Below are 14156 nucleotides of genomic sequence, written 5' to 3'. Positions count from 1 at the left end.
CAGTAAATTTTCGGATAAAAATGTTCAAAGAAAACAAACATAAAACAATGTCCGCGCAAACAAACTCAAGAGCTATAAAAATGTGAATAATAAATTATGTTCTTATTTATAAGGTCAAATTCGTAAATTGTACAGGCGCGTGTGTTTCACAATTTTATAAAGCTAGAATTCTTCAAAAATTTCATAAATGACACAGTGTTATTCAGTAAAATTGATATAAAAGATTATCGATTTATTCAGTGGCGTCAATTGAATTTCATAATTAAAACAATGAAGTGCTGTCTAATTGTTGTAAATATACTTTGCTGTGCGGTATCCTTCACCGTCGCCGTTGATTTGACAAATGTGGAAATAACGGAAGAGCTGATAACCACAGGAGCGACTTGTTTATTGCATAACACTGTCTCCACACCCGTAAATGCACTAGTTACATCCGCCATTTCAAAAGCGTAATTTCATATTCGAATAGAAAACAAAATCAGCTGATTTCATACAGAAACATTGATTTTTGATATAATTTAGTGCCGTGGAAGGTATTTTACTATACAATCAGACTCATAACTTGGAGATAGCAATGCGATTAGCCGCAGAATGCGCGTTTGAAAGGTTTGAATCAATAACATTGACAAATTGAACACTTTATGCATTTTTCTCACTCAATTTAAATTAGTGCGGTCAACTTTGCAAATTCTGCTCTTTGTGCGACTTCAACAGGCTTGGACATTGTAACCGATGTTTGTTGTCACGGAGTGAAACCACACGAAGCAATCATGGAACGGTATAAATTGTTTCATAATAATTAATTTGCAAAATTGATAAAAAAATCGCCCATTTTTGTCCGTTAGAACCAATGTTGATAGGGTGGCGCGTCGGATTTTAAATCATCCAAAAGGCAAAACAGCACGAAATGTGATTGAGAAAACAAACATCATCATTACTTGGAAGTATGGACCGATACCCGGATATATTGCCACAGCAATCACACAAGCGTTAGTAATTTTCAGAAGATTAACCGTGTGAAGTGATTGAAATTCATTCAACTTTCTAGAACTGCCGAAGGTGTGAAGAAATATAATCGATCTGGGAGCGCCATGGAAGCAACTGAGGCTGCCGCAACACATGCTTTTAAAAGGTATACCTCATTATTTATGATGAATTATCGTCGAAGTCACTCGAAGAATAATTTGAGATTTCATCTCAATTTCAATCAATTAGCGTCGCCAAAGTGTTTAAATTAATTTTTGGTCTGACCAAAAGTGGCGTTGGTCTAAGTTTTGATCTTCTTGAGGGAAAAGGTGCCAGAAGATCTTTCCGTCGAAGGTTAATACTGTTAAATTTGGAAGAAAAACACATTTTTAACATACATTTTTTCCCGATTTTCAGAACTGGAGAAGCTTTAGGAGCTATATTGGACTAAAATATTTTAGCTCACGCTCAAATGACAAAGTTTCTATAACAACTGTTGGCAATAATAATATAAATATTCTTTGTTCTCCAAATATATGGTTCTTCTTTTGATTTGTGACACTAATCGATCATTTGATAGAACTAAAAAATTAAAAAGAAGTTTATTTGGATTAAAACTTTGTTTCCATTAAAATTTGAATCATTTGTTTATGACTTCTCTAAATTTTAAGAAGAAAAAAAGAGACATTGATAAAAAAATTAGAAAAAAACTTATTAAAAAGTGTTTTGAATAAGTCGACCGAATTATCGATAGAATGCGAGTGACGATAAGAGTGTGTTTGTTGTGAATCGGTGTATTTTTTCGCTCAGCACGCGCAAATGAATTAATTACGTCAATGAGACGGCAAAATTCCCAATCGTAATTCCAAGGGAATTAAGCTGTTATAACTTCATCATCCATTCCACTGCAAATCTGACGAATCAGAGCGACTGGAAATCTTTTCACGCTTTTGAGACAGCAAATTCGGAGGAAGTGATCTATATTTGGTCCCAAAATACTAACCGCACATAGAAGAGTATATATGTCTTATACACAAACAAGATTTCAATTCATAATTTGGTAATTTCGCCAATCAAAACAGCTGAAATGAATGAATGGACTTTTTTTTATTCTACACACAGAGAAACAGAGAGAGAGAAAGAAAGAGAGAAAGAGAAAGAGAGAGTAAAAAGACAAAATATTTGAATCTCGAGAGCATTTGGAAGGCAATCAAAGTCTTCAAGTACTTATCAACAGTTTATTAAATGAACTTCATTTGTTACTTTCTACCCAAAAACATGTATGTATAAATTTGACCTCGACCCTGCGACACAAATTGAACAATATCAAATATATTGAACCACATCAATAACTTGTTTATTTACACTGCTCTATATGCACTGCTGCAATGTTCTCACCCAATAAATTATATTAATTAATGACATCATTGGATTTTACGTTTCATTACATTTCTGAATCTTATCAATAAAAACTGTTGACTCTCGAAGGAGAAAGATTCACCACGAAAACTTTTTTCAAAATCAATCATATCGCTCAAATTAAAAGGAACTTAGGAGAAAACGCCCACTTTTATGCTAACCAAAAACAAAAAAAAAAGACAAACAAGTGAACAAACCGAAGGATCGGATGTTTTCTGGAGTTAAACGAAATGTAAACAACAATTGAAGGAGACGATGTTGTAGGTCTTTGTATCACTTTCTATGGAAACCAAATTACTGTTTAAAATTGTGTGCAATTATGGTTCATCACAAGATCAGTCAGTGATCAATCAATCAAACCATTTCTTTTTTTTGCCGTTTTTTCTTGACAAAAACAAACCAGTTTTGTGATCGTTTGAATAAAGAAGTTATCATCACAGTATATTCTTGCGTAAGGTTAGTGTTTCACATAAATATCTCCTTTCTCTCTTTTGTGGACGCATACTGGTTTTTTTTTGCAAAAAAAAAAAATAGTCAAAACATAAGGAAGTATAAGCTAAGGCACCATGTATACGGAAGAAATGACAATATTTTCCGGCAATGTGTGAGGTGCATTCACATTGATTTGTACTTTTCTTGAAATAAAACGAAGAAGAAACAAATCGTATCAAAAAATTACTGATGAGTCAAAAAGGTTACGAAAAGGTTTAATAGCAACTTTATCTTAATTAGAATTTAACAAATTTTGAAGCAGATTTTAAACGAGACCATTCAATGAATGCATGATTTGTGGGTTTTTTATGATAATTTTTTTATTAAAAAATGCACACATTTTTCATATATAGGGCCTCACAGGGCATCTCATTTACTATCTATGACCTCAAAGCACTTTAAAGCCGGGTTTTTTTTGTTTTCTATTTTTTTTTTTTTTCATAAAAAAAATCGTTCGCAATAATTTCTTTTACTCAGAGATTCTCCGAAAAACTCTGGCGTCACTTTGCTAAAAAAACTTGTTTTTCTCTCTCTCGCATCCGAACATCAAATGGTACGTAAAGCAAGTTGTTTTAAACGATCAAGAATGCTTTCAATCGCCAAAACATCCGCAGCAGCATGCGATTCGGGTAATCGCCGTCTTTGAATATGATATACTGTACGAGAACCGAAGCAAACTCTATAAATATAAACGAATCGTATAAATTGCGCTCGTGTTCAGTAGCTATGCTATAAAAGTTCGTCCGCAGCACACAATATACATATATGTCAGTAATGTGCGAGCTACATTTCCCTGGGGGGGGTTGTTTCTCAAAAACTAAAAATTCTCTAATTTGAATACCAAATTTCGTTTTTTTTTGCTTTTCACTTTTTCGGCGAAAATCCCTAGCAAATCGAAAGAATTTTCTCCGAAAAACCTAGGAAATGACGATAAAATCGTTTTTTTTTTCTTTTGCTCTTCACTTTTTTGGCGAAAATCCCTAGCAAATTGAAAGAATTTTTCTTGCGCCAAAAAGCCCTAACAAATTCGAATAATTTCGGCCAATATCACGGGAGGGAGGGTAAACCCCCCTACCCCCCTTCGCACATTACTGAATACTGATATATGTTGATAAGATATAATTCAAGATGAGAGATGAAATGAGCAATGTCGTTTGCTCAGTTAAGTTTCGGTGATGTCAGAGAGTTGTTGACGCTTCTCGTTTCGTGTGTTTGCATTAAAAGAATTGCCGATAGAAGTAAAGTTCATACGAAATTCATTCAATTTAATTGAAAATTAAAATAGTTGTTTCTTTGGTTTCATAGTTCACAATGCCACGTAGCGGTTATAAAAATCTAGTGAATACATCATATTTCGAACCACAAACATTAGAGATAGACAAGCGATATTCAATTGATGACGATGATGCATTGGACGAAGTGCCGTTGTTCACACAAAAGAACAAAACAATCATCGAAATTGACCCTCCCAGCTTACATTTTGAAAAAGCACACATACAACCAGATCGATCCTACACTATGAGCATTTTGCTTTTGACATTCTGCATCGTTTTCGGCACATGGTGGATTATCGCTAGATTCGGATACAATTTTTGATTGATTTTGTTTGAAAATTTCAAAATTAATACGCTGAAACAACGAAGTTCATTATTTCAATATTTTCGTCAGTTGAGAGGGGGCGAAACAAAGTTTAAACATTGAGGGAATGGAATATGAATAAATCTTTTGCACTGATGACATTTAAAAAAAATACATTGTTTTAATTACTTCAAAAGTTCGCATGCTCTAAATAGAACTGGTTAAAAATATATGAATAAATGTTTAAATTTGCTTTGATTGGCTACTTTTACATTCATTGCTAAAGATCGTCGCGGACGAACCAAATATACTGATTAAATAAACATAGCCATACTACTACATGTATAAGTCTAGCGGATTGTATGTTATGGTTGTTTTATAGAAGTGATAATAATGTAAATATTTCGCAGTTGAACGCGTCGTTTATTGCAATTTGACTGATTGGAGTGTGTGTCCGAAAAAATGATACAATTACTTGAATTTAAACACATTGCGCAATGGTTTTCGAGGAAAAATAAAATTTACTGAATGTGAAACCAGAACGATAAACATGTTGTGATTTCTTTATTTTTACATCTTATTATTTTCACTAAAAAAGTGTTGAAAAAAAAATTCGCTTACGAAAATTTTATAAAAAGATATTCCGGTTCGGCAAAAAGAAACAAAAACAGATACACAGCAAAAGATAGTAAACAGAATCGTATTTCATTTCTGATCATGTTTAGTTGGATTTTTTTCGGCGTATTTGTAGTGTCGGTGCTGTTTGGCGGTAAGTTCAACATCTGTTGATTCATGGTTTGTATTGTGATGAGCTCATCTGCTTCATTGATGAGGTGCGAGAGCTCACTAGTCCCCGAACTTCTGCGGTGCCAATAACAGCTCTGGGCAACCACGCCAATTTGTTAAACAATTTTTTTTTACGTTTCCAAACGTGATTTTTAGTTTACTCATACATAATGTATGAATGTCGATAATACAATCGAAATTGTCACACTCTATACTCGCATTCATATTCAGGGAGTAAAAACATGATTTAATGGATGAGAATTTAAATCATTTACTCTGAAACGATTATTTTTGTTTATTTTACTTGCCATTCCTTTGGAAATTCAAGCAATTTGCATATCATCAATTTAAATAATTGTTTCTTAAGTTAGCTCCATGAGCTATGCTCTGTGATGAATATCCATTGACGATCTCCATTTTCTAAAGGAATTTTATTTTTTCAAAACGTTTTTTTCAGTTTGTTACAGCTATCAATGGCACTTACTAGTGCGGTGATAAGACCAACCAAATCCTGAAAATATACTTTTGTTACGATACCAATAGCCCGCTTTGTCGATCGCAAGATATAAGAAAAAGATTGATTTTCCGAAAAGAAATTGAATGGGTCATCGTATTTGGAAGTGTGTTGAAATAAATTGATCAATAGAATAGACGCACACATGTTTAACAATTCTATTCCTTAAAAAAATATCTCTGATTAGTTGAATTCAATGATAAAGAGTCTTACAGGAGTAAGACGGACTTTTTCGCACGGTGGTAGATGCGTATTTTATCAAGCTATATATATTCGGCATCGAAATATTCTTTAATTTAATAGCAGATGTACTCGCAAAAGATTTTTCACACTATCATGATGAACTCATTTGTATGAAATTTGAAAGTATTCTATTTTCTAACAAAACACTATAAAAAATATGTCTGACGTTAATTTTGCCATGAAAATTATTTTTGAAACACTTTTCTAACAAATTTTGCGTACGACGTATAACGTACGACGTACAACGTACGACGTATAACGTACGACGTACAACGTACGACGTATAACGTACGACGTACAACGTACGACGTATAACGTACGACGTACAACGTACGACGTACGACGTACGACGTACAGATTAACAAAAACCATGCTCAAAACGGCCTGATTCGGGTTCTCTGACCTCAGAAACGTCCAGAAAACATGTTTCTGAAGTTTTCAAAATTTTGACCGATTACAATACTTTTCACCTTACACTATGTGTGCGGAAAAGTAAAAAGAGATCAAAACAGCGAACGAAAAGAAAAGAGAGAAGCAGAGAGATTTTGTCATCAAAATAATAAGAAACATGTGCGTCTATCAGAGCATATACTGAGCATAGATATATATCCGGGATATTTTGTGAGTATCCGATATTTATCGCAGCCAGACATTATAATGGAGTGAAAACAATAGAAGTGATTGTTATAGATCTAAGTATAAAAACATTTACATTACTACAATCACTATAACAATAACTTCTATTGTTTTTACTCTATTTCAAAGTCTGGCTCCAATGAATATCGGATACTGACAAAATATCCAGGATATATATCTATGCTTAGTATATGCTCTGGCGTCTATCTATCAGACGATAAGAAACATTTAGAGAAACTGGCACGTTTTCAAAACCGATTCAAAGTTGTACATCAGTTGAAAGTGAACGGTGATTAAATAAATAATTTTTTTTCTGTGAATATTGCAAAATAAATGAAGTGGATATGGACGGATAGTGCTACCTCAACGTAGTGAAGAAGTGATACTGATCGAACAAAGTGATATTACTACGCAAAGAACCAACAAACTATAACGAGTCAACATGTGCGGCTGATGACGCTAACCAATTAGACAATTTAATAAAAGTAGATTACATTAAGAAATATAGATGTTCTAGTTTATTTGATTTGCTATATCTATTACTTTTCCGCACACACCTAGTATTGGAATCGGTCGAAAAATTAACACCCTCAACCCATATAATTCATTTGCGGAGTAATTTTGACGATGGCGGGACTGTGCGGAGTTTGGCGGAGATGACATACAAACTCTGTGTGTACGAGGGTAATAGCACTTCTATGTATGTGTATCATTCTTACGCAGATGATTAGTAACTTAGCTGTGTGTACGACTACTAAGATGTTCGTTTGGACAAAATAAATCTATGAACAGCAAATTATGCTGTTGCACTCGTACACACAGCATTTGCATGCTATCTCCGCCGAACTCCGCACAGTCCCGCCATCAACAAAATTGCTCCGCAAATGAGTTATATGGGAAAAAACATGTTTTCTGGGTGTTTTAGGAGCCAGGGAACACGAATCTAGCGTTTTTTCGATGTTTGATTAGATTTTGAGCAACTTTGGTTGACAGAGTGAAGTGTCATGTCCGGTGTGATGCCCATGGCCATCCATGGGAAAAATTCAATTTTTCTTCCAAAAGTGATATTTAATGTATTCTTAAACATCCAAAAATATGTATTGGGGGTTTTTGGGTACGAGAAAATCGAATATGACGTTAGTTTTGCGATACAAATAACTTTCGACACACTTTTCATACAAAAATTTCAAAAAAATTGAATTTATGTATGAAATCCGTGTCTGTATGATATCGTAATGAGCTGAAACTTTGCACAGGTTATTTTTATCACACAAAAATACCATTCCGAGAGTTTGAAGAAATTTCAACGCATATTAGGGTTACCTGCCGAACAAAATTTTGGATTTTTCGCGCAAAAACGAAATTTTGTATGGGAAGTACCCTTAATATGCATTGAAATTTCTTCAAACGTTCAGAATGTTAACTTTTTGTGGAAAAAATAACCTCTGCAAACTTTCACATGATTACGACACCATATAGGCATGGCTGCGATACAAAAATTCCCATTTTTAGTAGTTTTTGTATGAAAAGTGCTTCGAAAATTATTTGTATCGTAAAACTAATGTCAGGTTCAGTTTTCTCGTGAATTCTTTGAGTAAAAGATTTGTAATAAATGCATGTTGTGGATCACAGTGCGGAAAAGTTCATCTTACGGATGTAAGACATTTTATTTCCAATGTATTCTCTCGGTTCAATATTACATTTATGCACTTTATTTTTCAGTTACTACGACGTTTTTTTTTTCGTTTAAGATAAAATATGAAATTGAGACCTGAAAATACCAGCAAAGTGTAATTTCTGCAGAATAACAAAATCAAATGATCATAATGCCACCTTTTCGGCGTGATGATGTGATGCTCATTGTACCAGATGATGAAGTCATCGAATTCGGTACCATAATTGAGCCATTACCTCAAAGCGAATCAACGGAAAGACAGAGAATTATATTGACAAGCCAAGAGAAAAAAGAATTTATTTGTTTTTTTCTTTTCGGATTCACATGCATATGTGCGTTAGTTTTTATACCTAATTTAAGCAGATTTACATATTAAAAAATTGCCATAAATAAATAAAAACAAATTATTATATACGATATTTGTATTAAATTAAATGTTCAATAGAACCTTTCGCTTTTTGCCGCTCAAAAAATGATAACAGTTTTAACGACTTTTGAACTTCCTTTTGACTCACTTTTCATGTAATTAACGATCTTTTTTTTTGTCGAATTCAATGATGAATTAAAGTTTGTTCTCTTCGAGGAACTAATCAATCAATCGATTTATTTACGTTTCATGTTTTTCATTTCTGTCTCTAATCTAACACTTTTTTCTGATTTAGTAGATTTTTTAAACTATGACCTTTTCGTCCGAATCCGTTCTCGAGTGTAATAAAAAAAATCTTCTTATCTTTTTATCAGTTTTTTTCTGTGTTGTCATAGGAAGCGAATAAATTATTCTAATTCTTATGCGAAGAAACTGATTCTTATTTTCGCTCGACAATGTAGTTTATCGCACCATATATGCCGATTTTTTATTCAATTTTAAATTTTATTTTACTCTGAGTTTTAGCCGAATCGGAGCCTCTGATGCGAAAGTAATTTCATTCGACATCAAACCGTCAGAGAATTTTAATCGTTTTCTACACAAAGTTGAATGTGAAAAGAGAGAAATAGCGCACAGTGTGTATTTCATACAGATTGATTCAATAAAAGGGAATGAAGTTTAACTAAAAGTTCGATCTAAGAAGTGCGTAAACCGAATATTAAAAAAAGATATAAACTAAAAAATGTGAAAGTGTTGATCTGTAACTAAATAATTTAATTGTGAATATTGCAGAATATCAAGTGATCACGACCACAATGCCATCTCAAAGCTGTGATGAAGTACTCCTGATTGAATCGGATGACACAGAACCAATCACACTTGAAAGATTAATACGTAATTTACCATCAACAAAATCAACCCAGTCATTACATAGACAAGAACGAGAGTTATATCATTATGTAGTTTGTTGTTATGGCATTAAATTGATTATATTTCTATTAATAATATTAATTGTAATTTTTGGAAAATTCTTTAATTTTCATTTGAGTTTTCAGTGAACATTTTGATTAATACAAAGTAGTTCCAACTTGAATAAACGTAAATATTTTTGTATTCAATTATCTGTAAAATGTGAAAAAAATTTAAAATCTTTTTAAAAAAAAGAAAAGTAGAAAATCAGTTTAATTTTTTGTTCTTATAAAATACCGTTTTATTCATTCAATATACAAATGTTTATCTTAACCTAGTCTATTTTTAATAAATAAAAAATTCTTTATTTCCTGTGAAAAAAAAAAGAGTCCCTGCATTTAAATTGTTTGTCTTTCGATTCAAAAATCTACGAGGTAACATATTGCGCCATTTGTCGTTTAATGGTGGCGAGTTCAATTTTCAATTCCATATTTTCGCGTTCAAGAAATGCTGCCCGAATGGCAATTTCATCTTCTTTGATGCGTCGACGATCTCGTGATTTTTTGGCGGCTGCATTATTTTTTCGGCGTCGTTCATAGTATGCATTGTCTTTGACTGGTTTTTTACCATTTCCATCGGATGAATCTGACGGACAATTCACTTGATTGGCCAGTTCTTCTTGTCGCTGTTGTTGTTGTTGCTGTTGGAATTCCATTTCTGAATTTTGTTCACTTTCACTTGTGTAACTTTTTGCGGTTGTTCGTCGCATTTTTGGATTGGTAATTGTTGGCCGTCCACCATTGGCCGCATGAATTTGTTCGAGCATTTGTTGTCGAAAAACATTGAATCGTTCGCTGGATAGACGATCGGCCATTGAATTCGACGTTGAAATCGTTCCGAATGGGCTAGCCAGTGAATCACGCGGATATGCTTTGAATGGTCGTGCCAATTTTCCATCACGCCCCATTATCATTGGGTACGGTGAATTTGATTCAGGTGATGATGGTACACTTGGTGCCGTCACCGACGCTGGAATACTTTGTAATTTTTGTTGTAATGCCACGGCATGTAGCATGTATGGATTCATTTCGTCATCATTTGAACTAATCAATTGCTCTTGCATGTAATGATGACGAGGCTTTAATGGTGGTAAACTCTGTTTTACGGCTACATATGGATATTGTGATGAGATTTGTGACGATTGATAACCATTTGTTGGTGTGTCCGATCGTGACTTTTTTCGCATCGAATTTGATGTTGGCGAATCATTTTCCAAACTTGGCGATGTTTCAGCGAATGACGATGAATTGTATGGTGATGGTGTTTTACGCGTTTCAACCGAATCACAACGAAATGAAATCGACACCGAATCACGACGTGATAAATCGATCGGATTGTCACTACTATCACTGGTATCCATGTAACTGTTATTCATTTTTGAATCTGTCGTTGAACACACTGAACTATTACTTTCGAAAAATTACTTTTTTTCGTCAAATTTTGTTCTTTTTTGTAAAAAAAATTTCTTCCAAAATGAATAATTATTGAAGAGAGAAGACGTGCGCTTGCTATGACTTCAATAGCTAAACTGACCAACTATGACCGTCGTTTGCTAACTGCAAAGGCTTAAGCACCAACCATCGATCAACCAATCACATGCATGCAATGCACACACGCACACATACACGGTGTGGTTGTGTGCATGTCGTACGAATGCAAAGACATGGGCAACAATGGAATTTGAGCCCTATACTGTGTCTAATATTATGAAAACAATGGCAACCATTTAGCAAAATTTCATGTTAAAAATCTATTTAATATGAGAGAAGGCAATGCGATAGGAAGAGACAGAAAAAAGTACCATTCTTACTTACGCATTCATTACGATCCGTTTCGCATTCGCAATATTTTAATCCTTTTTACAATCTGCATATATATATAGAGAGAAGGGAAGAATCATTGGAAAAAAATAAAATAAAAATGTCTCTTTTCGACCTGCATTGGAAATGAAATGCAGTTTGAGAGATCGTCAATAGCTCAAGCTGTGAAGAAGGTCAACATGTTATTGCATGCATTATTTTTAAATGAAGGTTTTTTTTTATTGTAGCATGATCTAGTTTTTCTTTAACTCTTTCGCAGAAGTACTACAATTTATGCATGACAATTGCATATAAAGTGAAGGCGGACTCAAAAGAATACATTTTTGAACTTTTTTCATCGAAAATAACAAAAATACGGTCGAAAACGAAACTTGCCGATTTTTCGAATCGATCAGGGACTTGCGAATCGACAGCATTTGGAACATTAGATCCAAGATAGATTGAATTTTGCGTAAATTTGCGGAAAAATGAACGCCAACGAACTTTCTGAAGACATTTAACGACTTTTCATTCTTTTTACAGTCGACTGTGTCTCTTTCTTTATATTTGGCCACTTGTTTTCCTCTCTCCCTCCTTCTCTTCGTCTAAATCTTTCTTTCTTACTTTTTATCTCTCTCCCTCCAAAAAAAACTTCATTTTTTCGTATCATTAAAATCGTTGTATAACAAATTATAACATTTTCAATCTTAAAATATCGTTACATGCGTTCACTTTACATAATTTTGCATGAAATGTTTTCATGGACTTTTTTCTCTCTTAAATTTCCGGTTTTGTTAATCTCACTAAACCAAAATGGCTTAAATCATAGAAAAAATGAACAAAATTCGATAAAAGGCTATCTTTTACATTTTCCGTACGCACCACTGGCAAAAAATTAAGTTATAATATTCTGTTTTTTGGTTTTCTTATCAATATGTTTCTTAACTTTATCTTTCGAAGCTTCGTTCCTTTTGACATGGAAAGAACTCATTCTTTCTGTATATTTCACAAGCAACAGTTCAGTGATTTTGTTTGTTTTCCATGAATAAAGCTTCCAAAAAAGAATCTGTATTATGAATATTGTTATTTGTTTTGAATATATTGAATAGTACTAATCGGAGATTTGGCAATTATGTCATAGCATAACGGATTCAGTGATTTAAGCCTATTGACGAGGCCACAGATTACGAAACAATTCACAAATGTTCAATTCAATTTGTGGCTTTCGGTACGTGTATTAAAACACACAAGCTATGACTGTGCATAAAATGTCTTGGCCAAATTTCTAATTACATTTTCTGTCGTCTTCGCCAAATTTCATTATAAATCTGGTAAATGCAATAAATGCTATTGGGTTTGGGCACTTGATTTAGAGTCTGGAATTTGTAAATTATTGCTCAATTGCGTTCGACTAATGTGAGCTCATACTTTCTCGTAACAAAGTTCAGATTGATAATATGCAATTTTCGAAAAGATTTGCCAAGATGACAAAATCGCTTAGAAATGTTGTGAACGAATTAAAAATGTCAGACGACGGTCTGCAAAATGTTTTTTATTCTCGGTATTTTGGTACACAGTTTTTTCTTCAGAGTGGTTTAGTTCGATTTTTTCCGAAATGTCTCGACTCTCAAGACAGTGCATTTCATCAGCCGATTAGTGCAATTCAATTCGCAACTCCATTCAAGTCAGATCACAGTTCAATCCTGCGGTTTACACGATTCGTTTTAAATTTAGCGAATTTTTATTTCGAAAATGTCTAAATTGATCGGCAGGCAATTTTTCCACAGCACAAAAATACAATGATAAACATGTATGAATCACCCGAAGCTATTTAATTCGAAATTTAGGCTAAAAATGGTGCAATGAATGCAATTGGACGTGATCGACTTTTTACCACATGACACAATCATGTGTGATCGTTATATTTATACATATTTGTCTTTTGTGCTGGATCAAAATATAAACGAAAAACATAGCTTTTGGTGTTATTACCAAGAATTGATTTAAATATGACTCTATTCATCAAAGCACATTGGTTTTTTCCAACCACACGTCTACAATTTTAGAAACATTGAAAATAAAATTCACTTTTTCGATAGGAAATGCACAATTGTATAACATTAGCGTTGTTACGTTTATGGTTTTCTAGCATTTACGTTCAGTTTAGATTGTGGTTCGATAAGACGTGTGGCCGATCATTAGAAAAACAAACATTTCACAATTACCAATGCTTAATTAGGTAATTGATTGAACTTGAACCAAATGTTATCAAGAGAACCTCATTGAAATCAACAAATTTGACTTGTGACTTGTTGGTGGCATTTGATTTTTCTTCAATTAAATCACTTTTATCAGCAGAGTGGTATATAATAAACAGTTTTTTTAAGAAACTTGATAAACAAGTTATACAATTTGAGTTTAAAACCGGATTTATTTTCTTGGCCATATAATGAAACAAATGGCTTACGGGTAAATTCTTGTAAATTGTTACTTTCATTGCTTGCCCTTCTATCAAAGACCATCAAACGATAAGTTCATTGTCAAACAGAATTTCATTTATCAGCAACCATTTTCTCCATTCAACTAATTGCATTTCATTCGATCGTAAAATGCACAAAATATAGGGTCATTTCGTATAAATAATAATCGTCTGACCAAAGACAATAAATAAATAAATGCGTGTCACGCTTCGTACACCAAATGGGCTTTATT

The 14156-nt window shown here is 33.3% G+C and overlaps 2 protein-coding genes and 2 long non-coding RNA genes across 4 annotated transcripts; 3 read left to right on the top strand and 1 right to left on the bottom strand.

Annotated features, from left to right (window-relative positions):
- Nucleotides 1-239: 239 nt before the first annotated feature.
- LOC116346772 lies at nt 240-1606 on the top strand. Its single transcript, XM_031776977.1, has 7 exons — nt 240-449; nt 523-606; nt 671-778; nt 846-989; nt 1049-1132; nt 1216-1320; nt 1384-1606. The coding sequence occupies exons 1-7, from the start codon at nt 271-273 to the stop codon at nt 1415-1417; spliced, it is 738 nt and encodes a 245-aa protein (XP_031632837.1). The 5' UTR covers nt 240-270; the 3' UTR covers nt 1418-1606.
- Nucleotides 1607-4043: 2437 nt separating this feature from the next.
- On the top strand, nt 4044-4997 carry LOC116346769. Its single transcript, XR_004201632.1, has 2 exons — nt 4044-4115; nt 4183-4997. It is a non-coding gene; the product is annotated as an uncharacterized LOC116346769 (long non-coding RNA).
- A 68-nt stretch (nt 4998-5065) lies between these two features.
- Nucleotides 5066-9658, top strand: LOC116346770. Its single transcript, XR_004201633.1, has 3 exons — nt 5066-5224; nt 9202-9378; nt 9469-9658. It is a non-coding gene; the product is annotated as an uncharacterized LOC116346770 (long non-coding RNA).
- Nucleotides 9659-9889: 231 nt separating this feature from the next.
- Nucleotides 9890-11158, bottom strand: LOC116346771 (protein giant). The gene has a single exon (XM_031776976.1). The coding sequence runs from the start codon at nt 11018-11020 to the stop codon at nt 10013-10015; it is 1008 nt and encodes a 335-aa protein (XP_031632836.1). The 5' UTR covers nt 11021-11158; the 3' UTR covers nt 9890-10012.
- Nucleotides 11159-14156: the final 2998 nt, after the last annotated feature.

Source organism: Contarinia nasturtii, unplaced genomic scaffold, assembly GCF_009176525.2.
Source record: "Contarinia nasturtii isolate CC-2019 unplaced genomic scaffold, AAFC_CNas_1.1 Cnas_scaffold_1686, whole genome shotgun sequence".
Lineage (NCBI taxonomy): Eukaryota > Metazoa > Arthropoda > Insecta > Diptera > Cecidomyiidae > Contarinia > Contarinia nasturtii.
This window is presented reverse-complemented; position numbering and strand designations above follow the sequence as displayed.

Bases quoted from the DNA above. Each gene is read 5' to 3' on its own strand.
- LOC116346772 (XM_031776977.1), top strand. From the start codon at position 271: ATGAAGTGCTGTCTAATTGTTGTAAATATACTTTGCTGTGCGGTATCC. The intron at 450-522 runs GTAATTTCATAT...GATATAATTTAG, and splicing joins ACATCCGCCATTTCAAAAGC to TGCCGTGGAAGGTATTTTAC. The intron at 607-670 runs GTTTGAATCAAT...AATTTAAATTAG, and splicing joins GCAGAATGCGCGTTTGAAAG to TGCGGTCAACTTTGCAAATT.
- LOC116346771 (XM_031776976.1), bottom strand. From the start codon at position 11,020: ATGAATAACAGTTACATGGATACCAGTGATAGTAGTGACAATCCGATC.